The sequence below is a fragment of the Podarcis tiliguerta genome, assembly GCF_965153285.1.
Source record: "Podarcis tiliguerta genome assembly, chromosome: 18".
NCBI lineage: Eukaryota > Metazoa > Chordata > Lepidosauria > Squamata > Lacertidae > Podarcis > Podarcis tiliguerta.
Window position 1 is genome coordinate 1,047,901 of NC_139551.1, and position 18,595 is coordinate 1,066,495.

General features: G+C 53.2%; 1 protein-coding gene across 5 annotated transcripts in view; it reads left to right on the plus strand.

Annotated features, from left to right (window-relative positions):
* The window catches only part of EPS15L1 (epidermal growth factor receptor pathway substrate 15 like 1), a 43,664-nt gene extending 25,069 nt beyond the window's left edge, over positions 1–18,595 (plus strand). For 2 of the 5 annotated variants that reach the window (XM_083421444.1, XM_083421445.1), the window contains 8 exons: positions 707–833; positions 930–995; positions 1,936–2,075; positions 2,212–2,281; positions 2,650–2,744; positions 5,151–5,280; positions 14,290–14,498; positions 16,300–18,595. In XM_083421444.1, coding sequence (XP_083277570.1) covers positions 707–833; positions 930–995; positions 1,936–2,075; positions 2,212–2,281; positions 2,650–2,744; positions 5,151–5,280; positions 14,290–14,498; positions 16,300–16,446 — 984 coding nt within the window. In that variant the 3' untranslated portion in view covers positions 16,447–18,595. The remainder of the gene's footprint in view (positions 1–706; positions 834–929; positions 996–1,935; positions 2,076–2,211; positions 2,282–2,649; positions 2,745–5,150; positions 5,281–14,289; positions 14,499–16,299) is intronic. The other 3 variants (XM_083421446.1, XM_083421448.1, XM_083421447.1) reach the window with 3 other exon arrangements.

The window sequence follows — 18,595 nt, forward strand, 5'->3', positions numbered from 1 at the left end:
GTTCCACAGGGCAGGGGCCACCACTGAGAAGGCCCTCTCTGCCAGGCTCCCTGTAGCTTCACTTCCTGCCCCGAGGGAGCCGCCAGAAGGCCTTTGGGAGACGGACCCCGGCGTCCGGGCTGGACGATGGGGTTGGAGGTGCTGTGTGGGGCTTTCAAGATTGGCACTGATGCTTTGAATTGTGTCTGGGAACATACACTGGGAGCCAAGGTAGGCCTTTCGAGGGAAGTTTTTAATGTTTGGTGTTTTATCGTGTTTTTAATATTCTGTTGGGAGCCGCCCGGAGCAGCTGGGGAAACCCAGCTAGGTGGGCAGGGTATAGATAATAAATTACTATTTATATAAATTATTATTTTATGGCTGAAGCAGGGAGGGCGTCCCTGGAACCGAGAATATTATAATCATCACCATTATTATTAAGTCTTCTCTCCGGCCCTTCACCACGACGTCCGTGGCGATTTAGAAACACGAAGCCAGTTAAGCAAATCAGCTGCCGTTGCTGCTTTGCAGGGGTTGGACTAAAGGACCTCAAGAGGGCCCTCCCGGCTCTGCACACCTGCAATTCCATGATTCTTTGGGGGTTTCTCAGCAGAGGGATCCTTTAGCCGGGGGTCCCACCCAGCTCTGACAACTCAGATGTGAACCTGGCGGGGTCTTTGGGGGGTCTGTTTTGTGTCTGACGCCCTTCTCTCTCTCCCCCCGGCAGGATGACCCGTTCAAGAGCAAGGCCCTCCTGTTCAGCGGCCACACGCAGGAGCTTCCCGCGGACCCTTTCCAGGCGGAAGACCCCTTTAGGACGGACCCTTTCAAGGGCGCGGACCCCTTCAGAGGCAGTGAGTGGCGACGGGGGGGGCAGCGGGCCCTGAACCGTCTCCTGGCCTGGTTCCTCCTCTTAACCGCGCCCTCCTCTCTCTTCCTCCCTCGCCCAGGTGACCCCTTTCAGAACGACCCCTTTGCGGAGCAAGCCCCCGTGGTTGCGGCAGCGGTGGCAGCAGGTGAGATAATAAGCATCATAATTTATTATTTACACCCCGCCCATCTGGCTGGGTTTCCAGCCACTCTGGGCGGCTCCCAACGAAAGATTAAAAAGACATTAAGACATCAGTCATTAAAAACTTCCCTAAACAGGGCTGCCTTCAGATGTCTTCTAAAAGTCAGAGAGTTGTTTTTGACACCTGGAGGGATGGCGCCACCACAGAGAAGGCCCCCTGCCTGGTTCCTTGTGACCTCACTGAGTGAGGCAGAGAGGCAGCGACTGGCCCAAAGTCACACCCGGTGAGCTTCAGGGCCGAGTGGAGATTTGAAGTAGATAAATAGGTACCGCTCCGGCGGGAAGGTAAACGGCGTTTCCATGCGCTCTGGTTTCTGCCATGCGCCAGAAGCAGCTTAGTCCTGCTGGCCACACGACCCGGAATCCCCATGACGGGGTGAGCTCCCGTTGCTCGATCCCAGCTCCTGCCCACCTAGCAGTTCGAAAGCACGTCAGAGTGCAAGTAGATAAATAGGTACCGCTCCGGCGGGAAGGTAAACGGCGTTTCCATGCGCTGCTCTGGTTCACCAGAAGCGGCTTAGTCATGCTGGTTACATGACCCGGAAGCTGTACGCCGGCTCCCTCGGCCAGTAAAGCGAGATGAGCACTGCAACCCCAGAGTCGCCTTGGCCTGGACTGAACCGTCCAGGGGTCCTTGTAATTTAACCCCCTTAGCAAAATCGATGCTGATACGTGTGCCGGTCCTCAAATTGCTGCTCCGGCGTCACCTTTGCTTCCGCTGTTTGTGCACGAACCCCAAATTTAGTCTTTCATCCCGGAATCCCAAAAGGCCCCTGCAGTGGCGTAGGGACGGGTGTCAGTCTCTCGCCTCCCGGAGAGGCCATCTGCCTCCCTCCCTTCCTTCCTCTTCACTCTCCGGTGAACGATTCGCTCTCTCCCCACAGATCCCTTCGGCGGAGATCCGTTTAAGGAAAGTGATCCCTTCCGCGCCGCAGCGGCGCCCGACGATTTCTTCAAGAAGCCAGAGAAAATCGATCCGTTCACCGCCGACCCCTTCTCCAAAAACCCCACGCTGCCCTCCAAGGTGAGGATGTTTCCGTGGGGTGGGGAGGCTTTTCTCTTGACGGCTTTGTTTCGCTCAGGGGGGGGTCCCTCTGTTCCATTCGGGGCCCCAGAATCCTGGGCCCTGCCATGAAATCCTCGTTCTCCTGCCCCTTTAGGCGAACTTATTTGAAAACAGCGACCCCTTCCAGTCTCCGAGTGTCGTCGCCACCGCTCTGAAAGGGCCAGGTAAGCCCACGGTGGGGGGGGGGTTGCCCCACGGCATTGGGTGTCCGTCCACCCCCCATCCCCGCCCTCCAAGAATTCGAACTCGGGTCCAACACTTCGGTTAAGCTGCCCGGCGTTTATTTCTTGCAGAAGAAACCCCGGTGGGGTGTGAATTCTGGAAGGGGGGAGCCCTATGCAGGAGGGCGGTTGTTTGGTTCAGGGGTTGGGGGGGGGACGGCTTGCAAGTTACTGGAGGGGGGGGGGAGAACAAGGGCTGCCTACCTGAGGGTCCCAACAGGGACTCCTCCGGTCTGCGTTTTTAGAACCGGCAAAGTTTTGGAATGGGAATCCTGGCCGGGGCCACTGACCACCCCCCCCTTTGATTTCAGATCCTTTTGGGACACTAGATCCCTTCGGGAGCAGCAGTTTCAACAGCGGCGGCAGCAGCAGTGAAGGCTTCGCCGATTTCAGCCGGATGTCAAAGGTAAACCCTCTTCCCTCGCCAGATTTGTGGCGGCCACTTAGCCCCCCCTGACTTTACAAATCCCCAAATTCCCTCCTCTTGAGTTCCCTCAGCAGGGGCAGAATCCAACCCCCACAAGCAAATCTTGCCCAGCCTGTGACCTGCTTCCTCTCGGGTCCTGTAACCCTGGGGTTTTTTTAGGGGGTGGGGTGAAAATAAAACACTGCAAAACTATTCGCAAAAGGAAAAGAAGGTGAGCCGTCGTGTCTCCCCTCCTATCTCTGGTTCTGCAAATACAGTTGTACCTCGGAGGTCGAGCGGAAAGCCCGTCCGACTTCCGAAAACATTCGTGAACTGAGGCGCGGCTTCCGATTGGCCGCAGCGAGTTATTGCGGCCAATCGGAAGCTGCGTCGGACGTTCGGGTTCTGAAATACGTTCACTTCTGGGGAGTGCGTCGTTCAGGAGCCGAAACGTCCAAGTACTAAAACGTTTGACAACCAAAGTGCAATTGTACAGGAAAGTTGATTTATTGGTTTTTTTTTAAGCTGGGGGGTAGGGTTCATTGGGGTGGGGGGCCACAGTTTTGGCCCCCTCCTCCCCGCAGTTCCAGCCTTGCATGCTTAGGTGGCGAAGGCTCCCTTGATTTTTGCCGCTTCCCCAATTCCATCTAGGAATTATCAGCGCCCTCTCCTCTGCCTCGCAGATGATGTTGTGTGTGTGAGAGAGAGAGGAGGGGAGCATCTATCCCAGGGGTCAGCAAACTTTTTCAGCAGGGGGACAGTCCACTGTCCCTCAGACCTTGTGGGGGGTCGGACTATATTTTAAAAATAAAAATAAAAACGAACAAATTCCTTAGCCCCACAAGAGATGCATTTTAAATAAAAGGACACATTCTACTCATGTAAAAACACGCTGATTCCCAGACCGTCCGCAGGCCAGATTTAGAAGGCAATTGGGCCGGATCCGGCCCCCAGACCTTAGTTTGCCTACCCATGATCTAGCAGAAGAAAATCTCTGAAACGCTTTTCTGCCACAGGGTGGCGTGAGAGAACCTTCCCGTTCCATTTAAATTAAGAACATTAAACCCCTGCTTTTCATTCAGAAATCCAGCCCAAAATAAACACACAGTGGTACCTTGGTTCTCAGACTTAATCCGTTCCGGAAGTCCGTTCCAAAACCAAAGTGTTCCAAAACCAAGGCGAGCTTTCCCGTAGAAAGTCATGCGAAACGGATCAATCCGTTCCAGACTATCAGTAGCTGAACTGGGTTCCACGCAGTCACAAAAACAAATGAACCGAAAAAGCCTCAAAATACAAAACCGCAAAATAAATAGCAAAAACAAAAGCGCCAGATTTAATCCCTTCTGGGAGTCCGTTTGACTTCTGAAATGTTCGGAAACCAAGGCGCAGCTTCTGATTGGCGCAGGGTCCCCGGAAACAATATCCAACAGCCGCGTCGGACGTTCAGCTTCTGAGGAATGTTCGGAAACCGGAACATTAATTTTGGGGTTTTGGCGATTGTAGTTTGCGAAAGGACGAGGCGATAAAAACCAAGGAATGTTTCGCAGCAGCGCTTTAGAAACGTACGAAATTCAAAACAATGAGACGGATTGAAATTGCGCCAACTTTTTTAACGACATTAGAGGGGTTTTTAGCGACAGGTGACAATTTGATAATAGAAAAGAGCGGAGGTGGGAACTCAGTACAGGAAACGACTTAGCTATTTGATTTGTGGGGGGAAATGGAAATTCGGTAAAAATTATATTGGGGTGGGGTGGGGGAAACCATACAAGAGTTGAAATATTAAAACAGATTGAAATTGCGCCAACTTTCTTAATGTCCTGGGGGGCTTGTCTGAACGAGAATGCCTTTAAGCGGGCGCCGGAAAGAGTCGGTGCCCCACTTGGTATCATGAGGCGGGCAGTTCCAAAGGGCTCGTGCTGGCGCAGTCCTTAAAAAAGCAGGTTGCAAAAAAATTTACCGAATTTAAACCCGTTTCAGCGGGTCTACTCCTCGCGAGCCGGTGCCGAGTTTGGGGGCGGCCCGTGGAAGCGGATGTCCGCCGGGTCTCCTCTGGTTGCGACCGGCCTGTGTCGGAGTCAGCCTGCCCCCCCCCCAATGTCAGGTGATTGACGGGCGGGGGGGCGGTTAGCCGAGGACCCGAAACCCCATCCGGTTTGCAGACCCCCGTTTCCTTGTGGTTTTGTTCCGTTTGGGTTGGGGACGGACCTGCCTCACTTTCCCAGCTGTCGCAAAGCTTGGCTCCTCCCGGTTCCTTGCTCTCTTGCTTGCAAGCCAGCGCCTCTCTGGGTCTGCCTCTGCGCCCCCCCGTCACCCCAGAGCCCCTCCACTTCCTCCTTTCCTGCCCCTCCCTCTCTCTGCAAGCCCCCTTTCCGCTTCTGCCTCTCTCTGTCTCTCTCTTTGCAGCCGCCGGCTACCGACCCGTTCTCGGCCTCCTCTTTCGGGGGCTTCCCGGACGACCCCTTTAAGGGCAAGCTAGACACCCCCGCCCTCCCGCCGAAGAAAGGCTTGCCTCCCAGGCCCAAACCGCCCAGTGGTGAGTCTTCTCTGCGGTCCTCCTCCTCCCCACCCCCACTTCGCGCCGGGGAAGGGGTGGCCGGCCGTCACGGAGGGCGGGCTGGGGGCTGCCTTCGTCTTGGACTTTCCATGGTGGGGGGGGGGTGGCCTCTCTCCCTCCCTCTCTCTTTCTCTCTCAAACATGCACTTGCCCCCCCATTGCACTCTTTCCCCCCCCCCCTTGCTTTTTACTAGAATGCTTGCCGGTCCGCAGCCAAACTCTGGGGCAGGGGGTTGGGGGGGAATATCGGGCCAGGGTGGGTTTGATTTAAATCAAATCGGTTTGAATCACGGTTTAAATCAAATCTGTTTATATCACGGTTTAAATTAAGTCAATTAAATCACAGTTTAAGTGAAATCGGTTTAAATCACGGTTTAAGTCAAATCGGTTTATATCACGGTTTAAGTCAAATTGGTTTAAATCACGGTTTAAGTCAAATCGGTTTGAGTCACGGTTTAAGCGAAATCGGTTTATATCACAGTTTAAGTGAAATCGGTTTAAGTCACGGTTTAAGTCAAATCGGTTTAAATCATGGTTTAAGTCAAATCGGTTTATATCACGGTTTAAGTCAAATTGGTTTAAATCACGGTTTAAGTCAAATCGGTTTGAGTCACGGTTTAAGCGAAATCGGTTTATATCACAGTTTAAGTGAAATCGGTTTAAGTCACGGTTTAACTCAAATCGGTTTAAATCACGGTTTAAGTCAAATCGGTTTGAGTCACGGTTTAAGTCAAATCGGTTTATATCACAGTTTAAATCAAATTGGTTTAAATCACGGTTTAAGTCAAATTGGTTTAAGTCACGGTTTAAATCAAATTGGTTTAAATCACTAGTCAGCAGGGATTCATTTGAATCATTTTTCTACAGAAAGGCTCATTCTTGCTGGCGTCATCTTAATATTTGCAAGCAGTTTAAGGTTTCCTTTTTTGTAATAGTACATTTTTACAGTTATATCCAAAATAACCGATTTGGTTGTACTGTTAGAAATACAGAGACTGGTAAACATGAATCTAGATTCGGGTAGCCGTGTTGGTCTGACGCAGTCGAAATAAATAAATAAATTTATTAAAAATTGTCCAGCAGCACCTTAGAGACCAACTAAGTTTGTTCTGGGTATAAGCTTTTGGTGTCCGTGGTGGAGACGCTCCTTCAGGTCTACTGGGCCTTTGAGGCCGTTTAGGGCTTTCAAGGTCAGCACCAAGACTTTGAATTGTGCTTGGAAGCCCCCCAAGGGACCCCCCCCCCAGGCAGTATCCGAGCATCATAACAGGTCGTCCCCACACCTGCGGTTCCTGGTTCTCAGGAGCATCCAGTTTCCCTGGCCAGTAGCCATCAATGGCTTTCTCCTCCGTGAATTTTCCGGGTCCCCGTTTAAAATTTGCGGCCACTAGCGTTATAACTTACTGTATTTTTTGCTCTATAAGACTCACTTTTCCCCTCCTAAAAAGTAAGGGGAAATGTGTGTGTGTCTTACGGAGCGATTTGCAGGCTGCGCAGTTATCCCAGAAGCCAGAACAGCAAGAGGGATTGCTGCTTTCACTACGCAGCGATCCCTCTTGCTCTTCTGGCTTCTGAGATTCAGAATTTCCTCCTCCAAAAACTAGGTGCGTCTTGTGGTCTGGTGCGTCTTATAGAGCAAAAAATACGGTACTTTTTTTCCCAACTTTCCTGCATCCTAAAGTGACAAACCTTTGCTCAGGAAAACAAAATAATTCTTCTCGGTTGCAGGGAAGGGAAAAGGCACCCTGAAAGTCGGAATCGCCGTGACGTAACGTCACGACTCCTCTAAGTTTTAGCGCTTTTTTAAAAAGCTTTGTGGGGCTTTTACAGCTGCCTGGGGACTTAAAACAGTCCGAGAACGTCCTAGATGAATCCAAAATACTGGTCTATAGAAAAGAACACGCAATATAAAGGATTTACTATTAATATTAATATTATGTTTGTAGATATGCTGTAAGCCGTCCAGAGTGGCTGGGGAAAGCCAGCCAGATGGGCGGGGTATAAATGAAAAAAGTATTATTTTCATTTTATTTTATAATTTATAATTGATTGATTGATTGATTCTGCTTGCGGCAGAAACAAAGGCAAGCTGCAACCTCGCTTTATTCTAAGGGACGTGCAATTGACAAAACGCCGGACCAGTCTTAGAAAACCTGCAAGCTCAAATGTTTTTCCTGTGTCGTGAAATACTCTGCATACGACATTATACAGTTCCATAGAAAAAAATTGATTGGTTTCGGGGTGACCTCCCCTCCCCCCAGCAGGTTTGGGAAATGGCAGTTCACATCTTTGCTTTTGGACAGAAGTTCATCTGGCTAAGCTATAGGAACAGGAAGTTTGAAAATACCGTATTTTTTGCTCTGTAAGACTCACTTTTCCCCTCCTAAAAAGTAAGGGGAAATGTGTGTGCGTCTTATGGAGCGAATGCAGGCTGCGCAGCTATCCCAGAAGCCAGAACAGCAAGAGGGATTGCTGCTTTCACTGCGCAGAGATCCCTCTTGCTCTTCTGGCTTCTGAGATTCAGAATATTTTTGTTCTTGTTTTCCTGCTCCAAAAACTAGGTGCGTCTTGTGGTCTGGTGCGTCTTATAGAGTGAAAAATACAGTGGCTTTAACTAGTGTCCAGACCCTGCGGAGCACTGAAATGCACCAATCCTGTTTCCCCTGTCGGAGGCAGGAAACCCCAGCTGCTGAGAACGGCAAGAGGGGGGCAGTTGGTGTTAAACTTGGGGGGCAGCTGGCTGGCCATGGGGAGGAGTGTGGCCCCAGGGGCCGGATCCAATTGCTGCTGCAGCCCTGGCGAGGACGCTGCAACGGGGCTGGACCCTTCCCCGGCCGAGCCCAGAGAGCTCAAAAGCGGTTATTAGGAGTTGCCTCCTCCTCCTCCGCCACCTCCGTTCTTTCGTTCCTGTCTTCCCTCCCTTTCATCTGCTTTTTTGCACCGGCTGCTGATAAGAGATCTCCGTCCTCGCCGCTAACTAGCTTCTAGGTAAAAGCTGTTGAGCCTCAAAAAGAGAAAAACAGATTTTATTTTTTCCCCTCCTCTCTCTCTCTCTCTCTCTCTGGTGTGTGTGTGTGTATTATTCTGGTTCTTTAAAAGGGCAGGAAGTCTCTGTGTGGGTGTCAGTGATTGCGAAGCCTCCCTGGGGCTGCTGCCGCCACCATCGTGGGACCATCTGCAGCCGCCCCACCCTCAGCCACTTCCTCTCTCTGCGGTCGGCGCTCACCAGCAATATCGGGGCCCGGCCTGCGCCGTCAACCAGGCACAGCCGCCGCTGCCTTGGGGGGGGGGTGGCGGCCGCCTCTTGTGGCCCGGACGGGGCAGGGGCTGCCCGTCCTGCAAAGCACCCCCTGCCCCAAAAAAGGAGACCGTCGGGGTTGGGGAAAAGGGAACGAGGAAAGCACCATGGCGTTCGGGGCTTCTTAGTTTCAGGAAGAGAGGAGACGGGATAGAGATTTGTAGAATTACACACATCCTTCGCTCCTGGCGCTAGAATTCCCGCAGAGCTGGGTGTTGAGGGGCAGTGGCGTAGTGTGGGGGGTGCAGGGGGGCCGGCCGCACCTGGCACAACATCTGGGGGGGGGGCGCGCTCGCACTCGCAGCTCTCTGCCCCTACCTGGCTCACTCACTCTCTCTCACTGCAGTGCTGGCTGTGCGAATCCGATCCGAGCCGCCGGGTCGCCGCCCACTGTGGAAGGGAGGGTGCCAGGCGTGCGGTGCGGAGACAGAGCGAGGGACTATCTGGGGGAGGGACAGTGCAGCGGGGGGGGCGCAAATTACTTGCCTTGCCCCGGGTTAGGGGGCACAAATTACTTGCCTTGCCCCGGGTGCTGACAACCCACGCTACGCCACTGTTGAAGGGTTCAGGGCAGATTGTGTTTTTCTTTGAGGATTTGTGTGTGTGAGAGAGAGCAATACGAAGCAAATGTGCGAGTGAAGACGCACACGGCGTCTCCGTTTTCGATCCGTAAGAGTCCTTTTCGCAGTTTGCATTCGGTACGAGACACTTTCGTATAGAAGGTGTAGGGTTGGACTGTGGGACTCCCTGCCACAGGAAGCAGGGCGGCTGCCAACCTGGGTTAGACTGATTCGAGGAGGAGGCTCCCGGCTAGAATGGCTCGGCTTCCACAGTTAAAACGCCGGTTGCCGGAAACCTCAGGAGGGGAGAGGGCTGCGGTTCAAGACCCCGGGGCCAGGGTGTAGCGCACAGCGTTTGAGCATGGGATCGGGGCCTTACTGCAGCCCTGAATGTACTCTGCGGCTCAGTCCCCCTTCCTCCCGTGGGCCAGAGAGTCTGGCCGGAGGCGCTTTGACCGCTGCTGAACTGCGATCGCGGCAAACAAATTTGCTCCCGGCTGGCGGGTCGCTTGGCCCAGGCGTCTTGGAACGGGGGTCTCAAAAGGTGCTGCCGGTTGCAGGACACTTTGACGGGTAGTTCCGTAAGCTGCTTCTTTGCGGGGGTCTTTCGCTCGGCCGGTTTTCCAAAGCCGACCTCCGGGGTTCGCAAGTTTGCTTTGTTGTGGTCAGCGTTCGAAACCCGCCAGCCGCGTTTTGCACCCGTCGCCCACCAAGTAAAGATGCCCGGGTGCCGGGACAGCGCCTGATGTCCCTGCCATCTGGGGGGGGGTGTCCCTGAATCTGGACCCTTTCCACACCCTTAAGACCCCACCCTGTAGCATTCCGTGATATTTTATCCGCACAACCGGAATGGATTTTGGGGATCCAAAAATGCTTTTCCCGGCGTTACAGCGAATTGTCTCTTGTCTTCGCTTTCCCCTTCTCACCGTTGGGGAGAATATTCCTACGTTACGAATACTCTGTGTCGCCATTCAGAAAAAGGTAGGAATAAGGCAATATCCAGGATAAAGTGTCCCTGGATAAAGTGACTTTTCTTCTTTCAAGTTCTCAAAGCTCAGTTCAAGGCTGCCCTCTGAACTAGCCAGATATTTAACTGAGAATCCTTCGTTTGGAAAATAAGATTTCGGAGCCGCCTTGCCCCCCCCAAAATGGCAACTGGACGTTCCATTTTGGCGTTTGCAACCCTGGTTTAAGGCTCTAATGCTGTGATCTGCGGCAGAACCCACGGAGTTCAGCCTTGTTCTGTGCCGGTCAGGCTGAGCCCAGTTTTGGGTGTGCCCCATTTAAAGCAGGGGGGGCCAGGATGGCGGGGGGGGGCTGGAGGCCAAGCCTGCATACACCCCTTTCATTTAAAGTACACCCTTTCCGGGGGGGGATAGAATCCTGGATACTGTAGTTTGTTAAGGGTACTGGGAATTGTAGCTCTGCAAGGGGCGAACTACAGTTTTCCTCTGAGGAGGGGGTGAAAGAGGGAGGGGTGATATAATTTGGAGCAGGGAAGGCTAAAGGGCCCGGGGAGCGACGAAGGTGGTCTGCCAAGGATTCTGCCGTTGTAAGATCAGCACAGATTGGAGGGTTGGCCTGGATGGCCTCTTGGGTCCCCTGTGCATTGACAAGCAGCTTCCAGAACCCCCCACCCATTTTGGGGGGTCTGCCGTTGGAGGCTTGAAGCCGGCCGACGTCCATTTTCACCACAGCGCAAGGATGTTCCGTGCGACACGACGCTTGGTGAATGAATGAATGAATGAATTAATTAATTAATCTTTATTTGCGTCTGCCACCGGCCATAGCAGTAAAACAACAACGCGATATACAAAGAACAGAAATAAAAAGTCAATTATATAAAATACATTTTAGGGCTTTGAATCAATGGTCAAGTAGTGGGTCTTATTCCGATTGCCCCCAGCTAAAAACCTTGCCACCTTTACCGTCACCTGCTCATTTTGATCGGCGGAGAGGAGGGACACTGGAGCAGTGGCTGGGCGACCCGGAATGGACAATAAAAGGGGGTGATAATCTCATTCCTCAAGTCTTTATCAAGAGGGCAAGCCAGAAGGGCATGTGCCACCGATTCGGGACTGCCATCTCCGCAGGGATGTTTTCCGTGTGGCGTCTGTTGGCATCGTCCCTCAAGTCCAGCCGAGGGCAAGATATTCAATCTCTCGCGAGGCTAAAAGCTCGGTGGCTTTCCGCCAAAGGTCCAAGCAAGAGGTGTGCCTTGTGTTCGAGTTTCCGTCAGTCGTGAGGAGGCCGTGGGGCCGAAATCGAGGCCCGGGGGCGATGCGCTCACAGTCTGTTTTCTCGCGTGGGGTGTGTGTGTGCAGCAGCGGCTGCTGATCTCGAGGCTTTTTCGCCCGGGAGCCATTGCTGAAAAGGCACCCTTTTGCAAAGTTGGCATATTGTCTGTTTCTCGGTGGTTAACACCTCTTCTGCGGAGGACCGGGTACCTGGTTCCCACACCCGCCGGCGAAGCTGGTTCTCAGGGGCTGAAATATTAAGCAGAAGAAGTTTGCTTGGGGCAGGGGAAAAACAGAGAACTGTTGTCGTTTTTTGCGCCCGAGCTTCGCCGTGTAGCTGTGCCAGCCTTCGATTTCCCTTGTGCCCTCCATGCCTGTTTTTTTATTTTTTAAATCCATGTTTTTCTGGGAGAATAACACCTTTGGGGTGGAGGTGAACCCTTGTCTGCAGTCCATTTGACAAACTCCGTCCCCCCCCCCCCCACTGCCAGGAACCGCAAGTGGGGCACAGTTGTTCCGCTCCTGCTTGTTAGGGGGCTGGCTTTCCTTTGGGGGGGGCGTCCGGTGGGGGGCACACACGAGGCTGGACTAAACGGCCCCCCTTTTGGCCCAATATCCGGCAGAGCCCTTCTTTTTCACGACTCCCAAGCAGAACCTCCATGGACAGAGCCAGTCTATCTTAGAACAAGCAGGTTTTCCTCCGGGCAAATAGGGTTTGGCCGCTGCCCGGGGGCAGGACTTAAGAGCGGACCTCCTTGGGCCTGATCCGGCACTGCTGCAGGGCTCCCCACTTTTGGGTGGCATCACGGCTGTGCTGGAAAAACCTTGCTCTCCACCCCAAACCGGTGCCGCTCTGCGGATCGGGCCGAGGGCTCCCAGCCGCTTAAAACCTGCCCCCCGAAACCATCCAGCTACGTTTCGCGACCAGTGCATTTTTTTCCCTTTAAAAAATGTTATGGGGTACTCTCATTTTGACTCAAGAAAATTGCCGTTTTTAACATTCAAATTGGGACAAATAAATACAGCAAAAGGACAAAGATTCGCAAAACGTTTAGGGGTATGTGCTCCCCTGTACCCCCCCCCGAAAAAAGCACTGTTTGTGGGTCCCCTTGTGGCCCCCATGGAGATCTCTGCGGGCCGGGTCGGAGGCTGGGGGAAGCGAAGCGCCCCTATAGTATATTGTATTTTAAAATGGGGTTTCCAGAGTTTTTAGGGGGTTTTGAATGTTTGATGTAGATTTTCAGTTTCATTGTTCTGTAGGGGACAATGACAATAAAGATATCGTATATCTTAGAGAAAAAGACCTGGAATATTTTCCCGTGGAGCTTGAATTCGCTTTTGAGATCTGTTCTTTGCGGTATAGAAACGGAAATAATAATAATAATAATAATAATAATAATAATAATAATAATAATAATATTGTTCCATCATAGGGAGAGGACAGCTCCTAGACATTGCATTGCGCCCAGGTTTAAGGCGATGAGATTATATACAGTGGTGCCTCGCAAGACGAAAAGAATCCGTTCCGCGAGTCTCTTCGCCTAGCGGTTTTTTCGTCTTGCGAAGCAAGCCCATTAGCGCTATTAGCGGTTTAGCGGCTATTAGCGGCTATTAAAGGCTTAAGGGATTAGCGGATTAGCTGCTAAAAGGCTATTAGCAGCTTAGCGCCTTAGAAAAAGGGGGTGGGGAGCGGAAGAAACCCTCAAGAATCGCAAGACATTTTCGTCTTGCGAAGCAAGCCCATAGAGAAATTCGTCCTGCGAAGCACCTCTGAAAACGGAAAACCCTTTCGTCTAGCGGGTTTTCCGTCTTGCGAGGCATTCGTCATGCGGGGCACCACTGTATCTGGGTTTCTAACACCGTCCGGGACTCTTCCCTGCTCTGAATTAATCGGCTATTTTGGGGGGGTACGGGGGCCGCCATCGCCACGGGTGTTTCGGCGGGGGCAGAGGGGGAGCCCCTTTTCCCGCAGCTGAAAGAGGGCGAAGGAATAACTGCCCGATGGAGGAAAGGGAACCAGAGCGGCTGCTTTTTTCTGCGCAACCTCTCCCAGTTCCTCTCTGCCAGCCTGGCGCCAGTCTCTCTTCGAGAAAGGGAAGTGGGGAAGAAATCGTCGCCTGGCCAAGTTCCAGGCTTGCGGCTGTGGGGTGGCAAAGAGAGAACCAGGGACGACTGCGGGCCGGACCCCTCCCTCCAAGGGGGTTGGGCTGGATGACCTCTAGAGGGCCCTTCGAACTCTTCGATTCTAGGGTGCCGCCCTCGTGCCCGCAAGCCGCTAGTCCTCAACTGCTGCCGAAACCCTCACGCGGGTCCTCTGGGCTTTTCGGGGGAGCGAGAGGCAGCGAGAATCCCGTCTCCCCCTCCCGAGAAAAAAACCCCAAAGCTGTCAAACGCCGAAATACGCCTATCGCTAGAAATACGCCTATCACCCCCTGTAAAAACCCATTTTCTTTTTGCAGGGAGGGTGAGTCCGAGGCATGTGCTTGGTGGGTCTGGGGGGACTTGGCGCCAAACTCCCCAGCCCAATTTGGGGAGACGGGGGGGGGACGGGACGCATTTGAGCAGGCAGGGTGCCTCAATTTCAGAGTTTTTTGGAGGGGGGGCATTGTTGCGGATTTGGCTGTGCGAAGCAGAATTCTAGGCAAAAGCTGGGAGGGGGGGGGAGTCCTGAGCTGCCAATTTAGGGTTAGGTGGGCTTCCCTAGACACCCCCCCTCCAACCACTGCCCCCCACTTGCCCCTTATGGTAAGTAACCTCTCCCTTTCTTCCTCTCGTTTCTCCCTTCTTCCCAACCCCTCCCTCTCCTTTTCTTCCTCGGTTTCCCCCCCATTTTTTTTTTCTTTTCTCTCTCTCTTTCTTTCTCTCGTTCCCTCTCTCTCTCGACCTTTTCCAGGTAAATCTCCTCCTGTCCTCCATGTCGGCTCTTCCGATTTTGACAAGCCCCCCGACCTGTTTCGGCCGTTCGGGGCTGACTCCAGCGACCCCTTTCACAGTAGAAAGGGGCTTGGGGACCTTTTTAGGGGGAGAGACGGATTTTCTCCCCCCTCGGCAGGCAAAGCTCCCAAGGACCCTTCCTCCACGGGATTTGCTGACTTCACCTCTGTAAGTTGACGTTCCTTCGATCTGGATGGAAAAAAGGAAAAAAAAACTGGGCGGGGGGCTTTTTGGGGTCATTTCCCCCTCCTCATCCTCTTCCTCCTCCCCCCCTCCTCCTTCCCCTTCCCTCTCCCCCCTCTGGCAATTTCTATCTCTTAGTTCCCCCCAAACCCCACTCTTCTCCCATAGAACCATAGAACTGTAGTTAGACGGGACACCCAAAACTCATCTAGACCAACCCGCTTCCTCCATAGTTCTGCATTAGTCCCTCTGTACGTCCCCAGGGTTTTGATTCGCTGGAAGCCACCCAGAGTGGCTGGGGCAACCTAGTCAGATGGGTGGCACATCACATTATTATTATTATTATTATTATTATTATTATTATTATTACGGTGGTACCTTGGTTCTCAAACGCCTTGGTTCCCAAACCCTGAAATCCCGGAAGGCAATGTTCCAGTTTTCGAATGTTTTTCGGATGCCGGACATCCGACATGGCTGTCGGCTATTGTTTCCGTGGCACCTGCGCCAATCAGAAGCCGCGCCTCGGTTTCCGAACATTTCGGAAGTCTAACGGACTTCTGGAATGGATTAAGTTTGGCGCTTTGGTTTTCGCTCTTTATTTTGCGATTTTGTTTTTGAGGCTTTTTCGGTTCATTTGTTTTTGTGCCTGTGTGGAACCCAGTTCAGCTACTGATGGATTGATTGTGTGACTGTGGAAATGGATAAAAGCCCCCCATCCAAACAATGAACTCTCATCAGTGCAGGCAATTTTAATTTTTATCATCTACAACAATGTCTTGTTTATTTTATAGCACAGCACATTGATTGCTGCTTTCATTTTATGGACCAATGGTCTCGTTAGATAGTAAAATTCACGTCAAATGGCTGTTTTAGGGGTTGTTTTTAAAAGTCTGGAACAGATTAATCCGTTTTGCATGACTTTCTATGGGAAAGCAGGAGCGCCTTGGTTTTGGAACGCTTTGGTTTTGGAACGGATTAAGTTTGAGAGCCAAGGGACCACTGTATTAAGCTTTGAGTCTGATGGGGACATTGGTCGTGGAGAGCGCTCTCCCTTTCTCTCCAGACCTGAGTTGGGGATTTTTTTTGGGGGGGGGGGAGAATCCCCTTTCTGGAAATGTTTGGGGCGTAGGGAAACTGCCTTATAGCGTTGCTCTGTAAGCTAAGACTCTAGTCCTCAAGGTTTTGCAATAAAGGGCTGGTTTCAGCAGGGACTGAAATGTGTGAATCTCCTTCCTTGCAGCGAGAGGCGCCTGGCTAACGTCTTAATTATTTCGTTCAGCTTATTAGTGTTGGAGGAGTCTGTGTGTTTTTGTTAGCAAAAGGAACTCAAAGCCACGTTGCGGATCTTTATTCTAACGGCAGGTTTGGCACTGAGCGTTTGACACAGAGAAAGAGAGAGAGGCTTCAGCTGATAAACAGGAAAACCTGCGCTGGTTTTATTTTTAATTCTTTTTTAATTTCCGAGGCACCTTCAAACTTTCTCACCTTCCTTGGTTGAGTTTTGGGGGTTTTTTTGCTGAGCCATCCCATCCATTTCCCCCGCAAAAAAACCAGACTTTGCAAAAGGAGGAGGAGGCCAGTGAAATCGCCGCTGCAGTTTTCGGTTTATTACGGTCGCGGGCCGGCATTTTTAAAATAGCTAAGATACAATGGTCATCCATCCCAACCCCGCGGCTAAAGACCCTCCCATGATCTGGGAGGCAGGAAGTACGGTGGCCCCTAGGGAGAGATTTGGAAAAGGGCCCCCCAGCGGTCATCTATCCCAACCCTCTCCTTCTCTCCCCAGCTTGGCAATGAGGAGCAGCAGCTCGCCTGGGCGAAGCGAGAGAGCGAGAAGGCGGAGGAGGAGCGCCTGGCGCGGCTGAGGCGGCAGGAGCAGGAGGACCTCGAGCTGGCCATCGCCCTCAGCAAAGCGGACATGCCCGCCTCCTAGGGGGCTCCAGGGGGGGCCTCCCTCTCCCCCCCTTCCGCCACTCCCTAGACCACCATCTCCGATCCGCCGACCCCGGTCTCCATTCTTTCGACACGACATGGCGCCGCACCCGGCACGGGGAAGCCCCTCTCTGCGGGAAAAGGACGTAGGACTCGCACGGGGATGCCGTCTCCTTGCACAGACGGACAGGTGGGGGGCTGCCCCCCAAGAAGCTGCTCCCCCACCCCCTGGTGAACTCAGCCGGCCGTTCCCCCCATTCCTTTTATTTTTTGCCCTCCCCTCGCCGGAAAAGACCCGCTTCCTTGCCCTGGACCTCTCGCTCTTTGAAACCTCCCGTGGGGGGGCTTGAGTCTTGCTCAGCTGTGCCAGCCTTGGGGTGGGCATAGGGTGGAGGGGGGGGAAGAAAGGGGTCCCACCCAGGCCTTCCCCCCACGGCGGGGCGCCAGGAAGACGGCCCTCTCTGCCTTTATTTCCCTTTCTTTGCAGCACTGTCAATGTGGATTTCTTTGCACCCCCACAAAACCCCGCAGGCGCCCCGATTCCTAACGCTCTCTTTGATCGCCCAGGAAAAACCCCACTGCTAACGGCCCCCGCCCCCCCCAGCAGCCTCGAACGTTCGGTTAACCAGCGCCGATTCATACCGAAACCGGGGGAACTTAAAATACGTTGCAGCCTCAAAGGCCAGGTCGGTGTGTTTATATATCTCTCTCTTTCTCTGTATTTTGCCTGAAAAACATCCTGGAAAGTCTCGAGAAAAGCCAAGCGGCGTCTTCTGAGCCGTGGGGCAAGAGGGGGGTCTCCGTTCCAGAGCTGGGGGGGGGTGAGAACAGGGGGGCAAATTCAGGGCCGCAAGCGGGTTCCTTTTGGGCACGTGGGTCGGGGTCTGAGTGGTGTGTTGGGGGGGGTCTTGTGCAGCCCCCTGAAACGGCTCTTCCTCCTCCTGCAATAGGGGCATCTCCCCCTCTAAGGGGTTCCCTCTCCCCCAGGCCAGGAAAACCCCCAGCTTCCCAGCCTCTGTGCAGAGATGGGACCCCCTAAATTCTGCCCCCTTGCCCTCCTCCTTCCAGAAGGCCGGCCCTCCTTCCATCTTCTCCAGGGGGCTCTTGACCCCGGTGCCTTTGCCCTGGGGGGGCTGAGGGCTCCCCACTGCCCTTCCCCACTCATCGCGGGTGGGGTGGGGGCTTCTCTCGCCCTCCCACCCCCTCTCCAAGGTGCCCGTTACCCCTATGGCTGCAGGGTCCGAGACCGTCTCCGCCCTTCCCTCCCAGCTCCGGCGGAGAATCGGGGCCACCCTTTTGTCCCCCGCTGCGGGGAGACACACCCCCCCACGGGGTCTGCCCCACGGGCGGGAGGGTCCCATTAGCCCACAGAAGCACCCAGAGACAACAGCCCCCTTTGCGTGGGGAGGGGTTCGGCCGGCCAAACAGACGTGACAAATTCGGGTGCTGAGGCTTCCAGAGAGAGTTGGGTCCTCAGCCGATTCTTCTTTGGAAGAGGGGGAGAACCCAAAGGAGAACCCCCTGTCCCTCCCCCCCCCCACCCCCCCCCCCAGGGATGACCAGATCCACGCCTTCCTTTGTGGTCCCCATCCGCCTCCACCTTGCGGGCCGAGAAGCTGGGGAAATGTGCCGCCGCAGCCTCCAGGTCTATTACAATTTTTTTGTATTTTTAATTTTCACTGCCTCCCTCCCCATGTATATTGTCCCCATCTGCCGTCTCCTCAGCAGCCCCCCCAACCCCTCCGGGACGCGACCCACCCCCTTGTGATATAGAGAAATGTAGATATATATAGGAGATTTTATATATGTATATATCTGGGGGTGAAGGACCTGGTCTCGGAGCGCTGCCCGCTGCAAAAACGTAAATCCGCCGGCCTCGTGTGTCGCTCTTGTGTGTGTGTGTTTGTGTGTGTGTGTGTATATATATATATTTAGTCCCTAAGATCTGGAAATGAAAGAGCGATTCTTGTGGTTAGAATTTCAAGCTTCTGCCAAACAAGAAAGAAAGAGGTAAAAAAAAGTCTGTTTCTCTCTCGCTCTCGCTGCAAATTCTTGCTTCTCAGATATAAGGGGCACGGGTAAATGCAATTCGCTTCTTGAGTGTGGCGTTTTGGGGTTGCAAGAAATACGTGTGCAGGCACCCCCCCAAA